The sequence below is a fragment of the Lagopus muta genome, chromosome 27 (assembly GCF_023343835.1).
Source record: "Lagopus muta isolate bLagMut1 chromosome 27, bLagMut1 primary, whole genome shotgun sequence".
Taxonomy (NCBI): Eukaryota; Metazoa; Chordata; class Aves; order Galliformes; family Phasianidae; genus Lagopus; species Lagopus muta.
The window spans coordinates 2,396,848-2,411,595 of NC_064459.1; the positions used below are offsets into that span (position 1 = coordinate 2,396,848).

The following is a 14,748-nucleotide window of genomic DNA, read 5'->3' on the forward strand; positions in this document are numbered from 1 at the left end:
TTCTGACAAAGCTCCCAGAACCAGGAGGAGCGTGGGGTGAAAAATAGCCGTGATGACATGGGAGAGCTGAGCCTGATGTGGCCGCTGCCATTGCTGCTGTTGTTTCCCTGTTTCTGCACATGGAGCAAACACAGCAGGGACAGGCATGGGCAGGCTGCAGGGCTGCGGTAGATGAGGATAAAGATGGGAATGGGGATGGCACAGGTGGTGCGTGGGGCTGTATTGGGGTTTTGGATATCTGAAAGCAGCAGGATCCAACCCCAGTCTGGAGACATTGCCTGGTCTCACCCTGCTGTCACCCGAAGGATTTTTTGCCCTCTCTGTCTGCAAACCCAGCTGCTTTCAGATGTTATTTTTGCTGTTGTTTTTTTTTTAATAGAATTTTCCACATTATTATTATTATTTTTTGTGTGTGTGTGTGTGAAATTGGTGCCACTGTTACTGCAGACTCGTCCCTCCTTCCCCTCCACTTCTGTTTTTCTTTAGCAATAGCTGCTGGAAAACCAGTCAGCAGGAGAGAGGGAGAAGCACTTGTGAGCATGTCTGCAAAGCCTTGGCAGAGCACATAAAAGCAAGCAAATCCCTTCAGCCCAGGGGCTGGAAATGCCCTGGAAGCTTTGCCATGTGCTCTGTGTTCCACACCTGACTGCGCTCCCACCTGAAGCATCCGCCCCCCCCACAGGGCTGGGATGGGAAGGGCAGGAGCACACCGTGCATCCCTTGCAGATGTGGTGGATTTGGAGCCTGCCTTGGCCAACTTGGTTCTAAAAATGGCAGCTTGCACGGAAGCCAGCAGAACATCCCATTTTTATTAGTTTGAATTGTTTGGTGCAGAGAATGCTTCACTTCCTGCAGCTGGCTGAGCCCATCCGACAGCCCTCGGGGAGGAGAGTTTATAGAGAGCTCAGAGTTTATGCAGTGCTTCCTCCGGCCTTCCTGGGACAGGCAGTACCCAGGGGTTAATGCTCCCTCACAGCCTGTTTATGTGCTGACAAGGAAACGTGCTGACAGATCGTCCCAAACAACTTCAAAGAAAGATTTGGGAATCCGATATGGAAACTATTCCCAATGTTTCAGCACGGCGAGCCCCAGACTAATCACCAGCACAAACAGTAAAGGCAGAGAGGGACCACTGCCAACAGCCACTGCCATTGCCCTGCCCCGTGCCCACCCCAGTGCTCCATCCCAATGCCACGCCATAGGGTTTGGGTTAAATCCATGCTCCCTGAGCAACTCCTGCCCTACCAGCGTGGCCGTGTGGCCCTGGGGATGCGCTGCACTTTGCAATGCAGCCCTGGCTCCAGCAGCCCTTTGGCACCATCCCTTACTGGTGCAAAGCTGAACTGGGTGCAGCTCTGCCCTGCTCTGCGCAGAGCTCTTCTTTTTCCTGTCCTGATGAGGAAGAGGAGCTGGCAGCACCCAACCTGTGTCCCAGCCTGCGGTGGCAGCGGCGATGCTGCAGTGGCTCACGCTGCTTTTATCACTTGTTCTGTAACAGCAAGCATGCAGACAGTGCGCTGGGGAGAGCAAGAGTTCCCAGCTATAAAAAGCTTTTGTTTTATCCTGATGTGGCATCAGCCTGACTCAGGCTTGGCAGGATTCAGTGTGCTGCTTTTAATGACGCTGGGAGGAGAAGCTGGCGTGTGCCCATCACTTCTATGCTGCCTTCCCTCCTCTCTGCCTCCTCCATGCCTTGGAGCCAGGGCGCAGCCAGCTCTGTGGGGCTCATGGGTGCAGTTACAAACTGAACATGAGAGGTGGAGGATTAAAGCTCACAGCAGTGCTCCCCCCTACCTGCACTGTGCCAGGCACTGCTGTATGCCTCATTCCCTCGCTGGGTACAGGGGATTAATAGGACCTGAGCACTCCCTGTGGGCCTTACACACATTGTTAGGGCTTGCTGTGTGCACGCTGCCTCCTTGGCATGGGGGAAGGCTGCAGGACAGGAGCTAGCTGGCTCTACATCCCCATAGGCAGCAGTGCCATTGTGCCCAGACTGTCAGGACCAGGTGAGGGCTTCCCCCCTCCAAACACAGCCATGGGTGCTGGTAGCTCCCAGAGCACAGAGCTGTGCTGCTCTGCCTGTTCCCACTGCAATTCTGCTCTCTCCAAGGAGGGATCTTCTCTAATCCATCCTGTCTCTATCTATAAAGATGTATTTTTAAAACATCCATTGTTTATTCTGTAGCAACAGAGCAGCCAAGGGAGCTGCTCTGATCTGTGGCATAAACATATTTTCCCAGAGTTTTCCAAACAGCCACTTGACCCCATGGGTCCCCATGGCTGGCAGGGCTCCCACTGCTCAGCACTGTGCAGGTGGCACATGGCAGAGGTGGCAGAGGGGACACATGCCGTGGTGGCTGCTGGGCCTTGGAGGGGGACAGCAGGGAGACAAAGGGGGCAGGAGGAGAAAGCAAGAAAGAGCTGTGCAGGATCTCTGTTTTGCAGGAGGCATTTCCAGCCTCTTTGCTGGTGGGTTCCTGCTCGTTGCCAGGAGCCGAATGCTGTGCTGGTGGAGCAGCCATCTGGGCTTCAGCTTCTCCAGCTGCAGAAGTGGGATGAAAACACTGAGCCACACTCAGTGTTTTCAGGGGGAAGTCTCAGGAGGAAGGATCTCATATAGGTGTCCACATGGCAGCAGGCAGGTGGTCAGAGCGTGCCCTGAACATGCAGTAAAACACCCAAAAGCCTTCATTTTCTGTTATCCACTGCCATTCCCACAGCACTTCTTTATTCTTTCATACACACTCACTATGGCTCCACGTGCCAACACACACTGGGGTTACGTGTGCCATCACACACTAAGAAGATTGTGGCTCTCCCTGTGCACGTTTTGCTCATGCCATGCGTCGTTTGAGCCCAGGGACACCTCACACTGGAAATAGTAAGCTCAGAACTCAGCCTGTGCCAGCAATTAGTGCCAGAGCTGGAGCTGAAGGGGTTGTTTGCATCAAGAGTTCATCTGACCGCTTTGAAGAACCCAAACAGCCTTGTAAAGATAAAGCTTGTAAAAAAAAGCGGGCTCTGTTTTGCTAGCTCATGAATGGGAAGAAATGCCAACTGGATAATTTTTTACACATTTCCTTTCCTTCTTTGTCAACATTCCCCCCATTTGGCCAAAACTTCAAAATGCCATATTTGGAGAGCGCCCGTCTTAGAAGTTCCAGTATTTGTATAAATAGCTGATAGTGAAAAAATTGCCCTGCCCTGGAGTCTGCCCAGGGGCCTTTGGAAGGAGCAGCACTGGGAACAGGGGCAGGGATGGGAGCAGCACGGTGCCCCCCATCTCCCTGGGCATCCCAAAGGATGGATTATGGGGATCCCAAAATCACCAGCACTGACTCAAACTTAAGGGGGTAGCAGTGCGTGGTTACAGAAGCTGGGGAAAGGGTTCAGGCATTAAATGTGGGGGTGAAAGAGAGGCTGTTGGATGATTTCTTTGGGGTGAGGCTGTCATTTTGCCATCCCTGTTCTGATGGCAGCCGGGTCGGTGTCTTCACTGCATACCCTGGAATGCGAGGAGAACAGAGAGGAGCACGGAGCAAAGAGCTGGGATGCAGGGCAGGATGCACAGTGAGGAACTAGGAGCCGTGTACTCGGAGAATAAAGGCGAGTGGGGTGAGGGGCACAGTTGGGTCCGGCTGCGCAGTGTCGGGGGTATCCGGCCCGGGGGCAGCAGGGAGGCGGTGCTCCCGCTCTGCTTTCATTGATCTCCGCAAAGGGGCAGCCCGGGGCCGCCCCGTGCCTTTAAAGGCTCCTCCTCCGAGTAGCGGCCGCGGACGGAGTGCGACGTCGGTGCAGCCTCGACGGCGGCGGCCGCCCCGAGCCCCGCTCCGGCCCCGGCAGCCGTGGAGCGCACGGGGGGCAAAGGAGTGCACGGAGCTGGGCCGCCTCCCTCCCCGCCCCCCCCGCCGAAGTGATGACCCCGCTTCCCGCAGGCAACGGCACCGTCCCTAATTGCAGCTGGGCCGCCGTTCTGAGCCGGCAGTGGGCGGTGGGAGCCGCGCTGAGCATCACCATTCTGGTCATCGTGGCCGGCAACCTGCTGGTCATCGTGGCCATCGCCAAGACACCGCGGCTGCAGACCATGACCAACGTCTTTGTCACCTCGTTGGCCTGCGCCGACCTGGTCATGGGCTTGCTGGTGGTGCCACCGGGGGCCACCATCCTGCTGAGCGGCCACTGGCCCTATGGGACGGTGGTGTGTGAGCTGTGGACCTCTCTGGACGTGCTGTGTGTGACGGCGAGCATCGAGACGCTGTGCGCCATCGCCGTGGATCGCTACCTGGCCATCACGGCACCGCTGCAGTACGAGGCGCTGGTGACCAAGGGCAGAGCGTGGGCTGTGGTGTGCATGGTGTGGGCCATCTCTGCCTTCATCTCCTTCCTGCCCATCATGAACCACTGGTGGCGGGACGGGGCGGACGAGCAGGCGGTGCGCTGTTACGATGATCCACGCTGCTGTGACTTTGTCACCAACATGACCTACGCCATCGTCTCCTCCACTGTCTCCTTCTACGTGCCGCTGCTCGTCATGATCTTCGTCTACGTCCGTGTCTTTGCTGTGGCCACACGCCACGTCCAGCTCATTGGCAAGGACAAGGTGAGGTTCCTGCAGGAGAACCCCAGCCTCAGCTCCAGGGGAGGGCGGTGGCGTCGGCCGTCCCGCCTGTTGGCCATCAAGGAGCACAAGGCGCTCAAGACCTTGGGCATCATCATGGGCACCTTCACGCTCTGCTGGCTGCCCTTCTTCGTGGCCAACATCATCAAGGTGTTCTGCCGGCCGCTGGTGCCCGACCAGCTGTTCCTCTTCCTCAATTGGTTGGGCTACGTCAACTCAGCCTTCAATCCCATCATCTACTGCCGCAGCCCCGACTTCAGGAGCGCTTTCCGCAAGCTGCTTTGCTGCCCGCGCCGCGCCGACCGCCGGCTGCACGCTGCCCCACAGGACCCACAGCACTGCTCCTGTGCCTTCAGCCCTCGGGGGGACCCTGTGGAGGACAGCAAGGCTGTGGACCCCGGGCAGCTCAGGGAGGACAGCGAGGTGCAGGGGAGTGGCAGGAGGGAGGAGAACGCCTCATCCCATGCTGGTGGCCACCAGCAGCGGCCTCTGGGCGAGTGCTGGCTGCAGGGCACGCAGAGCATGCTGTGCGAGCAGCTGGATGAGTGAGTACTGTGTGCGTGCTTGGGGTGCAGGGTGCTGTTCTGGGGGACTGCTGGTGATGGGGCTGTGGTCTGATGAATGCAGAGCACTGGGATGGGGTATAGAATGGGAACTGCTGCCCAATGCCTTTGAGCTTCCCTAAACCCCTCTGCCAGGCTGCAGAGCTGAGGTTCTTTGTGCCTCCCTGGGCACTTTGTCCCTTTCTGGGAATGCCCCAACAACCGGAATGAGGTTCATTTCCTCAGGTAGTAAAACCACCACACCAGGAGAGTGTTCCTGTCCCTGGGATCTTTTCCCTTCTCCCCTCACTCCCGATGACTTCAGGGAGCCCCTGCTGTTATGGGGAGGATGTGGGCTCTTTACTCTCTATGCTCTCTCGTTTAAGGTTCACCAGCAGAGAGATGCCGGCGGGTCCCTCGGTCTGACTGGGAATGCAGCAGAGCAGGGAGCACTGTAAGTGTGTGTTCCATCTGGGAGCAGTGCCACAGGAGACCCCAATGTGTGGCTGCAGCAGGGCCACCCCTGTCTCTGCAACAGTCCCCTCTGACCAGCTTGGCTGTCCCCTTCCCTGGGGGAGCTCAGCCCTTGGCTGGGTCACAGCCATGTGCCTGCATCGGGCATGTGAGCTGACGCAGGCGTCTGCTGACACATTTCTGTGCTGCCCAGAGTGCTTAACCCCCTTCAGAGCAGCTTGCACGCTGCTGCTGAGGCCAGGACCCCTCTTTGCACTCTCTCCTTCCAGGGGCTCAGCTCCTGGAGTGGTTGCTTTGCATCCCCAGAGTTGTGATGCTGGGGGGATGCACACCATCAGCTCCTGCTGTCTTCTTGCAGATGTTGGGACGGGGACGCTGTGTGGGGAAGGAGGAGTGGCACTGAGGGTACAACGCTGGAAGGACCCTCTGGTGCACGCACCCACACGGAGAGCAAAGGGGCTCCTCTGGTGCTGGAGAGATAAAGGCAGCAGCAAAAAGATCCTGAGCCCTTCACGATGAGGTTCCAGCACAGCTTCTGGGGATGGGGACACTGCCACCCCATAGGGATTGGCACTGGGACGTGGTGACCAGCAGCTCTGCTCGCCCACAGGACCCCATCTTCCCGGGTTGTGTAGCTGGCAAAGGAAAAGAGGATCTCCTGCTGGCAAGAAACTGCTCCGTGATCTGCACTGGGTCCTGCCCCAAACACTGCAGTGAGCTCCCGGAGCCGGGTGTGATGCTGGGAGCCACAGCAAGGGAAAAGCACAGGCGGGAGAGGAGAGAGGGATAAAGAGTGCTGCAGGAGAGGCTTTCCCCAGAGCCCTGCACGATGCTGTGGGTTCTGGCGGCGGCGATGCTCTGCTCTTGCTCTGAAGCCTCTACGTGCTGTAGGAACAGGCAGCAGCACCGCACCGCTGCACGGCCGTTCCATGCACAGCACGGAGCACAGCGGCACAGAGGGCGCTGTGCAAAAAAACACGGGTGTTTGTGTCCGCACCGTCCAACCTCGCTGGGACTTCGGGGATGATATCGGTTGTAAACGTGCGTCGTGGTGACTGTAATGCTTTTGTGTGAAATAAACCTCGGGAATCACTCGGCAGCTTTCACCTGCATCACCGGCGCCTTGCCCTTCCTAAGGGTAGGGGGCTGCCTGAGGCTGGATGCCCACGGGCACCCATCCCCATAGCGCCTGGGGGTCCCTCCCAAGGACCGGGCACAGCCTCTGTGCTGCTCACAGCCTCAGGGAGGCTCTGCGCCCCATCCCGGGGTTTGCCGGCTCAGCAAACAACCGCATCGTCCCATTCACGTTTGGAATCGGGCTGCGGGGTCCGAGCGGAGCCACGGCGACCATCCGGAGCCTCAGTGCCACCTCCCGGCGCTGCGCGGAACTCGTAACGTGTAACGGGAATAAAGAGAAAAGCAAATCCGCCGGGGCGGTCCTGCAGCTTCGAACCAGTTGTGGCTCTTCACTGCTGTCTGCAGCCGCCCCGAGCAATGAGCAAAGAAGCTCTGAGAATGCATTGACAGCACCTGAGAGCCTCTATTTGTCCTCCGCAGCACCTGCGCTGCATTTCCGAATTACAGCGCTGATGGGCTGCCGCTGCTCTTTATTTGCAGCACAAGGGGAGCTCGTGTTCGGTGCTTTTTCTGGCCAGGTGGGGGCTGCAGGGCAGCGTGTGGGGCTGGGGTTGGTTTCCATTGAGCCCTTAGTGCTGGACGAGCCTCCTTCAATGGGCTGTGCTGTTCTTAATGCTGTCATTGTGGTTTTATTTCTCATTTAACTGTGCTCTCCCAGCCAATAAGGCATTGCTCTAGCTGCCTCCAACTCTTACAGAAAGCAAGCTGTGCTGGTGGGAGCTGCCAGCATGCTGCTGCCCTGGCTCTGGACTTTGGGAACCTTCTCTAAACATTCTAAAGTCACTTTTCTTCTGCCTGTTACAATTACAGGCCAGCTAAAGGCTGCTTTCTCTGGTGCTTGTTCTGTAGGGCCTGGTTCCTGGTGCTGTGCAGGATGAGCAGTTCTTCCCCTGCTCTCAGGTCGCTGTCAGAGGACAGGACAGCTGCTGTGCTATGGGGTGAGCAGCAGCCCCCAGTGCATTGCAGGGGGGCAGCAAGGGATGCTTTTTCCCTTTGCTTTCTGCACCCCTGAGGTTTGCAGGGGAAGCAGCTGGTGCACGCAGGGACTGGGCTGTGTGTCCACAGGCTGTGAGCTGGGTGTGAACAGCCAGAGCTGCATGGTGAAGGAGGATGATGACTTCCTAGAGCACCTGGTCCTGCTGAAGACGGTAAGGTGTGGGGCTTGCTGGTGTCACCGTGCTGCCCTACTGTAGGGCCTCTGCTCTGTCACGGGGGCTCTGCCCAACCCACAGATCTCCCTGGGGGCCGATGCCAGGGATGAGTTGCATGTGGTGGCTGTGGAGTCCAAGAACACCTATGGAGACCACAAACCGGTGCCCATCGCATCCCTGCGTGTCTCAGTGCTTCCCATGGTAAGAACAGGGAATGATTCACCCTAGGTAATCTGTGGGCTTTTTCCAGCTCTGGAATTGTCCAGGCTGTGCCTACAAAGCGCTCTGTGCTGCAGTGCATCTCCTGTCCTGTGGCTGTTGTGGAGGCTGGGTGGATCTGGGGGGGTGCTCTGAGCTTTGGCTCTTTGCAGATCAGTCTCAAAGGTCTGGAGTTCGTCCCTCCTGTCACCTTCATGCTGCAGTGTGGAACTGGACCGGTTTATCTCAGCGGGCAGCACGTTACCTGTGAGTCCCAACTGGGCTATGGGGCTGGATAGCAGCAGGGCTGGTCCTGCAGTGGCTTTGTGGCAGCTTCTGCCCTGGGGATGGGGAGCCCTGCCCTGTAGGAAGCACCCACACCAGGGTGCTGGGCCTGACTATGCTCCTCCCCACAGTGGAAGATGTCCCCAGGTGCAAAGCCCATGAGGAAGAGCTGTTGGATATGGATGGAGGTGATGAGGACGATGCCAGGGCAGCACGGGATGGAGAATAGTTGCAGCTCTGGATGGGATGGATCCTTACACAAGGACACAACGGGCTTCTGCTTTGGATAGATCCTTCTCTCCATCTCAGTCGTGTTCTGATTGTGCTGCTGCTGGGATGCTGTGGGTCGTGCTGCTGAGCTGTGGGTCTCAGAGCATCCTATTGAGCACCATTGCCCCTTCCCTACACTGGCACCTCCCAGATGGTCTTAAAATGTGTGTGTTGTGTCCCCCCTGTGCAGCCCTTTTGCCAATCAATCTGCAGTCATAATGGTAGTTTTGTTCCAGTAGGAATTACTCTGGCAATTGTTTGGATAAACAGAGTAAAGTTACGTTGCAGCCTTCACAGCAGCCCAGGGAAATGCAGCCAAAGTCTGTTCAGAACAAGCAGCCATTGAAGTAATCAAATTAAAGCTCCCAATTGAGGAAAATTGCCCAAATCAGTTATTTGCATGATAGCAGCTGGCTGGGAATTTCTCTGCAGTGGAATGAGGAGCAGAGCTGGGTGTGGGCTGGTGGCACACTGGGCTGACAGCAATGGGATGAGTTTGGAAAGATGCCTGCTGGGCACAGCAGTGCTTCCCCACTCACCATCCCTACTCTGGGTTTTAATACCCCAGCCCTGTGTGAGAGCCACCCTTGCTGCTCTAAAAAAATCAAAGGGTGACAGTTTCTCCTGTTGTGTGCTGGCAGGAGAAGCAAACAGGTAAAGTGCACTTAGATGGTGATGCAGCTCCTTGCCTTGCTGTGGTACCCTGAAAGGAGCAGCTCTCTGCCCCACGGGGTTGTGGGGACAGAACTCACTCTGCACAAACCATGAGCCATCAATTAGACCTGGCTGCAAAAGCGCTGTGGTCCCTGCATGGCTGCAGCTGTGCCCTGAAACAGGAGGGCTGTGCTTGGCCATGCTTTCACCCCTCCTATGGCCGCATCCTGCAACACAGAGAGGGCTTTGGCATAACCATGGCAACTGCCAGGTAAGTAATAGATGGCACTCAGTGCCATGGGAACCAAAGAGGAGTGAGCAGGGTGCTGGGCTCTGCACCATCCTGGTGCCCCAGTGTGAGGTGTGTGGTCCCATCTGTGTCACTGTGAGGGTGGCACTGGGTGCAGGTGAAGGTTGGGGCTGACACCAATAGGAGCCCTGAGCAGTTCATTCAGCACACAGCACAGACTTCTGAAATCTTTGGAGTGGGTTTTTCTTCACTTAGTCGGACTCGGGAGCCAAACGACAGCTGATACGGGGAGAAACGGTCAGAGCTGTAAGCTCTGTGTGGAGGAAGAGTGGGAGGCGATGTGTGGAAATAGCTCAGGAAATTAAAGTTTGCCTGCGGTGTGGTTTGAGATGATTCAGTTGGGGGGGGGAAGCTGTGCTGTGCTGGGGATGCTCTCCCCATGGGCAGAGCCGGCGCCGGTGAGTTCCCTCCTTCCCTCCTCCCCCCCGCGGCTCCTCTCTTTCCCTTTGCAGCTGATTGAACGAAAGTCCGGAGTGGCTTCGGGGAGGACGGCGGGTTACCCTCAGTGCAGCCTCTCGGATCGCAGCAGAGGAGCGGTGCAGCCCGGCTGCTGCCAGCGCTGACGTTTGGATTGCCTGGCTAATCTCGTTACGGGGACGGATGAGCGGAGTGCAGGCGCGCAGGGCTGCAACAGTGCAAAAGTAGCAGAGCATCCTTATTCGTTTACCCATTAACGTCCTTTGTGATTTCCAGAAGCATTAGGAGCTCCTTTCTGGAGGAGCTGCGATTCCCTCCTGCAGTGCTGCCGGAGTGCTCCGTGTTCTGCTGCTGAGCCCGGGCTGAGGTGAGTGCATCCCTCCCAGCTTTGGGGCCAGAGCTCCTCTTTCTCCTTTCTCTTCCCTCCGTGGAGCTGTTCCACTTTGTGTTGCCATCCCTGAGGGGCTGCTTGCTGGCACTGCCTCTCTTCTGACCCCCTTGCACACCATTCCCTTGCCAGCAGGCTGCAGCGGAGAACTCCCAGGCTCAGGGCATGTCCATGGGAGCCACCTGAGCCATTGGGTTTTGGGGTCCTGGGATATCCTACAGCCACCCCAAAGAGGCCATGGAGCCCGGTGGTGATGGTGCCAATGCCAGCTCCTCCGGGCTGGCCCTGCAGAGCCACCCCAACGGCAGCACACAGTTCACTGGGGTGCAGCTCATCCAGTCCTTCAAGCCCCTCATCATCCCCTGCTATGCCCTGGTGGTCCTGATCGGCATCTTCGGCAACTACCTGCTGCTCTACGTCATCTGCAAGAGTAAGAAGATGCACAACGTCACCAATTTCTTCATTGGGAACCTGGCCTTCTCGGACATGTTGATGTGTGCCACCTGCGTGCCCTTCACCCTGGCGTACGCCTTCAACCCGCAGGGATGGATTTTTGGGAGGTTCCTGTGCTACTTTGTGTTCCTGATGCAGCCCATGACAGTCTATGTCTCTGTGTTCACGCTCACGGCCATCGCAGTTGACAGGTAAGGAGACATGGGGGTGGCACGGGGTCCCCACCATGGGCAGGATGGGGCTGATGCTGCTCGGTGGTGCAGCTCAGGGTGTTCAGTGCTGGGCACAGAGCTGGAAAAGGAAAATCCCAGGGCTTCTGCTGCACGGGTGCTACAGAAGAGCTGCTGTTTGATGGATTCATGCTCCCAGCTGTAGCACTTTTGGTGCTGTTTGCGCTACGCAGTGGGCAATGCTACCAGACTGGGTGTGGGCATCCAGGGGCTTTGTCACTGGGCAGCAGTGCCTCTGTTCTCAGCTCAGGCTGGATGTTGCCTTCTCTGGTGGATGCCTGTGGTTTAGAAATGTACAGATTTGCCCCCAAATAAAAGTTCCATGGACCCAAAACGGGAGGCTGTGCTGTCCCAGCAACTTCACTGTGCTCAAATCAATGGTGGTGGCACTGCTGTGACTGTGCCAACGGAGCTGACGCCTGGGTCTGCAATGTTCCCATGCCACCAGCTCTATTGTGAGCACAGCAGGGATGGGCTCCAGCAAAGTGCCCCAGCGCAGCCTTCTTCCTCCACCTCAGAGCAGAGAGATTTTCCTCCCGGGTTTTCATCCTTTGCTGCACCAATTTGCATCAAAATTACATTGTGTTCTGTCACCTGGATGGAGAGTGCTTGTGCTTTCTGAAATGGACACAGGCAGGACCTGATGGTAGTAGGGGGGAGGGGGAGGGAATGTATGAAAACTGTGTTTCCATAAATACATGGCTTCATCAGAGAAGCTGCACAAGCCAGGCAGAGCCCAAACCACTGATATTGGGGGAGAGAGCCTTAGAGCAAAGGGGAAAGGCAGAACCAAGGGAGGATGAGGTGGAATAGCTGAGAAAACTCTGTGGAGCTGAGCTTCTGTGCCAGTGGATTGAGGTATAACTTGCATGAGCTTGCCCTGTTCTTTTGCTCTTCATCAAAGCCGCTTTTTGGGGGGATGGAAGCAGAAATTTGAGTTCTTCCTACTACAGAAGCATCCATGGTCCTCACCGTGAATCATTGCTGAGCTTCATCTTGTGTGGTTTCATCCCAGTCCCTTTGGCTGTGGCACAACCTGGCTGGAGCTCTGCTGCACTCCCAGCCCATGCCCAGCTCAGTGGCTGTGCCCTGACCGCAGGCAGAGGGTTCAGTTTCTCCCTCAGTGAGGCACAGCTGTCATGCAGCATAGAATGGGAAGGAGCCACATGAAATCCCAGCCTTGCCGTGATGATGATCTGGGGTGGGAAACGCACCCTAACCCTCCATCCCCACACTTTAAGGGCTATGGGGTGCTCTCTCTCATAGGTACTATGCCACTGTGCACCCCCTGAAGAAGCGCCTGTCGCTCACCAGCTGCATCTACGTGGTGGGGGCCATCTGGCTGCTGTCCTGTGCTCTGGTGGCCCCTGCTGTGGCCCACACGTACCACGTGGAGTTCCAGCAGCAGGGCTTTGCCATCTGCGAGGAGTTCTGGATGGAGCAGGAGGAGCAGCGCCTGGCCTACGCCTACAGCACGCTGATTGTCACCTACATCCTGCCTCTCTCTGCTGTCTCCCTGTCTTACCTGTGCATCTCTGTGAAGCTGCGGAACCGCGTGGTGCCCGGGCATCCCACGCAGAGCCAAGCTCAGTCTGACCGCTTGAGGAAGAGGAAGATTTTCCGCCTCATCGTGCTGGTGGTGGCTGCTTTTGGGGTGTGCTGGCTGCCCATCCACGTCTTCAACATCATCCGTGACATCGACATCGACCTCATCGACAAGCATTATTTCCTGCTCATCCAGCTGCTGTGCCACTGGTTTGCTATGAGCTCCGCCTGCTGCAACCCTTTCCTCTACGCCTGGCTGCACGACCGCTTCCGTGGGGAGCTGCGCAAGATGTTCTCCTGCGAGCCACGAATCCTCCCAGCCAGCCACTGTGCTGCTGCTGTGCTCTGAGCTTGGCTCCGGCACCGGGGTGTTGTAGTCCTGAATGAATGAAATAAGGCCCTGGGAAAGCCAGGAGGAGTTTGGTTGGGTTGTAATTAGCTGCCTGTCGCGTTAATTTAATGGTATGACTTCCATTAAATCCAGGATTGGGTGTTGAGAATGGAATTTTGCATGAGGTGGTCACACCTGGTGTGTCTCTATGCGTACCAGCAAGCTGGCAATGTGTGCCCTGCATGCATGGAGCTGTGCTCGGGGTCATGGAATCATGGAGTCATAGGGTCATTTGAGCTGGAAGGGACCCTTAAAGGCCATCTGGTCCAACTCCCCTGCCATAAACTGGGGTGCCCACAGCTCCATCAGATGCTCAGAGCCCCATGCTGACTGACCTTGAATGTCTCTAGGTTGCACCTCTCTGGATGACCTGTGCCAGCACCTCCCCACCCTTGCTGTAAGCAGCTTTTTCCTTATACTCAGCCTAAATCTCCCTCTTTTAGCTTGAAACCGTTTCCCTTTGTCCTGCCACAACAGACCCTGCTGAAGCATTGGTCCACATCTTCCTTCCAGCCCTGTTGGGTACTAAAAGGTGCTCTCAGGTGCAGCTCCTTGTCCCTACAACCCACACCGTTGGAGCTGTCCCCATTCCAGGCAGCTGTGGGCAGCAGAAGCCATGCTGACCCTTCCCTGGCTCATTTGGCCACTGCCTGGGTGCAATTTGCTGTGGGCTTGAGCCTCAATTTGCACCGCCTGTGATTGCACATTGTGTACCTAATGGAGCTGGCTATTTATAGCTGATGGGTTCTGCTCTCCAAGGCAGGGACACAGCTCCGAAACTGCTGTTTTCATACTTAATTCCAGCTGCTGGAGGGGCTGTGCTCAGCCATGGCCCAGAGGGGAGGGCAGAAGTGTGGGCACAGGTGGGGCGACCCATGTGCAGCCTGGGGTCTGAATCTGGGGGTAAAAGAGGTAGTGGGGATGGATAGTATGGGGGTCAATGTGGGGCTCACAGCCCAGGTGGGTTCTGGGGGTGGAGGAGGAAGAAAAGGAGGAGAAATAGGTGCTCCTGGTGGCAGGGATGGGTGAAGAAGGGGTTGGATACATTCCTGCATGCACCTGTGCATAAACATATTCCTGTGAGGACACGTGTACCTATACACACACCCCTATATGCACACATACACACACATACCTGTGCCCTTTATGAACATCTGTATGCACACACATGCACACCTGTCCACACACACCTGTACTCAAACACACGTGTACTCACATATCTTTATATGCAAACACCTGCACACACACCTCTATATGCACACACCTGCACACACACACCTCTATATGCACTCACACACCTACACACACACGCCTCTATATGCACTCACACACCTGCACACACACACCTCTATATGCACTCACACACCTGCACACACACACCTCTATATGCACTCACACACCTGCACACACACACCTGCACACACCTCTATATGCACACACCTGCACTCATACACCTCTATATGCACTCACACACCTCTATATGCACACACTCCTGCACACACACACACCTCTATATGCACACACCATCACCTGCAATCACACACCTCCATATGAACACACCTGCACACACATGCCTCTATATGCACATACCTGCACTCACACACCTGCACACACACACCTCTATATGCACATACCTGCACTCACACACCTGCACACACACACACCTCTATATGCACATACCT

At 56.4% G+C, this 14,748-nt stretch overlaps 3 protein-coding genes across 4 annotated transcripts; all 3 read left to right on the plus strand.

The window, feature by feature from the left end:
- Nucleotides 1–3,919: 3,919 nt before the first annotated feature.
- On the plus strand, nucleotides 3,920–7,130 carry ADRB3 (adrenoceptor beta 3). The gene is made up of 3 exons (XM_048928103.1): nucleotides 3,920–5,166; nucleotides 5,550–5,617; nucleotides 5,996–7,130. Exons 1-2 carry the CDS (start codon nucleotides 3,920–3,922, stop codon nucleotides 5,587–5,589), a joined length of 1,287 nt encoding a protein of 428 aa, XP_048784060.1. The 3' UTR covers nucleotides 5,590–5,617; nucleotides 5,996–7,130.
- On the plus strand, nucleotides 6,661–9,039 carry LOC125685146 (nucleoplasmin-like). The gene is made up of 7 exons (XM_048927978.1): nucleotides 6,661–6,678; nucleotides 7,255–7,292; nucleotides 7,624–7,712; nucleotides 7,840–7,922; nucleotides 8,007–8,126; nucleotides 8,297–8,390; nucleotides 8,540–9,039. The coding sequence occupies exons 1-7, from the start codon at nucleotides 6,661–6,663 to the stop codon at nucleotides 8,635–8,637; spliced, it is 540 nt and encodes a 179-aa protein (XP_048783935.1). The 3' UTR covers nucleotides 8,638–9,039.
- A 240-nt stretch (nucleotides 9,040–9,279) lies between these two features.
- LOC125685201 (prolactin-releasing peptide receptor-like) lies at nucleotides 9,280–13,154 on the plus strand. Of its 2 annotated transcripts, none has more exons than XM_048928085.1 (4): nucleotides 9,280–9,603; nucleotides 10,095–10,426; nucleotides 10,583–11,091; nucleotides 12,397–13,154. In XM_048928085.1, exons 3-4 carry the CDS (start codon nucleotides 10,685–10,687, stop codon nucleotides 13,022–13,024), a joined length of 1,035 nt encoding a protein of 344 aa, XP_048784042.1. In that variant the 5' UTR covers nucleotides 9,280–9,603; nucleotides 10,095–10,426; nucleotides 10,583–10,684; the 3' UTR covers nucleotides 13,025–13,154. The 2 variants fall into 2 exon arrangements, with proteins under 2 accessions (XP_048784042.1, XP_048784045.1); XM_048928088.1 differs by lacking the exon at nucleotides 9,280–9,603 and adding an exon at nucleotides 10,009–10,040 and having other exon boundaries at nucleotides 10,336–10,426.
- The last annotated feature ends 1,594 nt before the right edge of the window (nucleotides 13,155–14,748 follow it).

What these genes read in the sequence shown, in the direction of transcription:
- ADRB3 (XM_048928103.1), top strand. Translation starts at nt 3,920, where the DNA reads ATGACCCCGCTTCCCGCAGGCAACGGCACCGTCCCTAATTGCAGCTGG. An exon ending in CTGTGCGAGCAGCTGGATGA is followed by an intron (nt 5,167 to 5,549) that starts GTGAGTACTGTG and finishes CTCTCGTTTAAG; the next exon opens with GTTCACCAGCAGAGAGATGC.
- LOC125685146 (XM_048927978.1), top strand. An exon ending in GACAGCTGCTGTGCTATGGG is followed by an intron (nt 7,713 to 7,839) that starts GTGAGCAGCAGC and finishes GTGTGTCCACAG; the next exon opens with GCTGTGAGCTGGGTGTGAAC. An exon ending in GTGTCTCAGTGCTTCCCATG is followed by an intron (nt 8,127 to 8,296) that starts GTAAGAACAGGG and finishes GGCTCTTTGCAG; the next exon opens with ATCAGTCTCAAAGGTCTGGA.
- LOC125685201 (XM_048928085.1), top strand. Translation starts at nt 10,685, where the DNA reads ATGGAGCCCGGTGGTGATGGTGCCAATGCCAGCTCCTCCGGGCTGGCC. An exon ending in ACGGCCATCGCAGTTGACAG is followed by an intron (nt 11,092 to 12,396) that starts GTAAGGAGACAT and finishes TCTCTCTCATAG; the next exon opens with GTACTATGCCACTGTGCACC.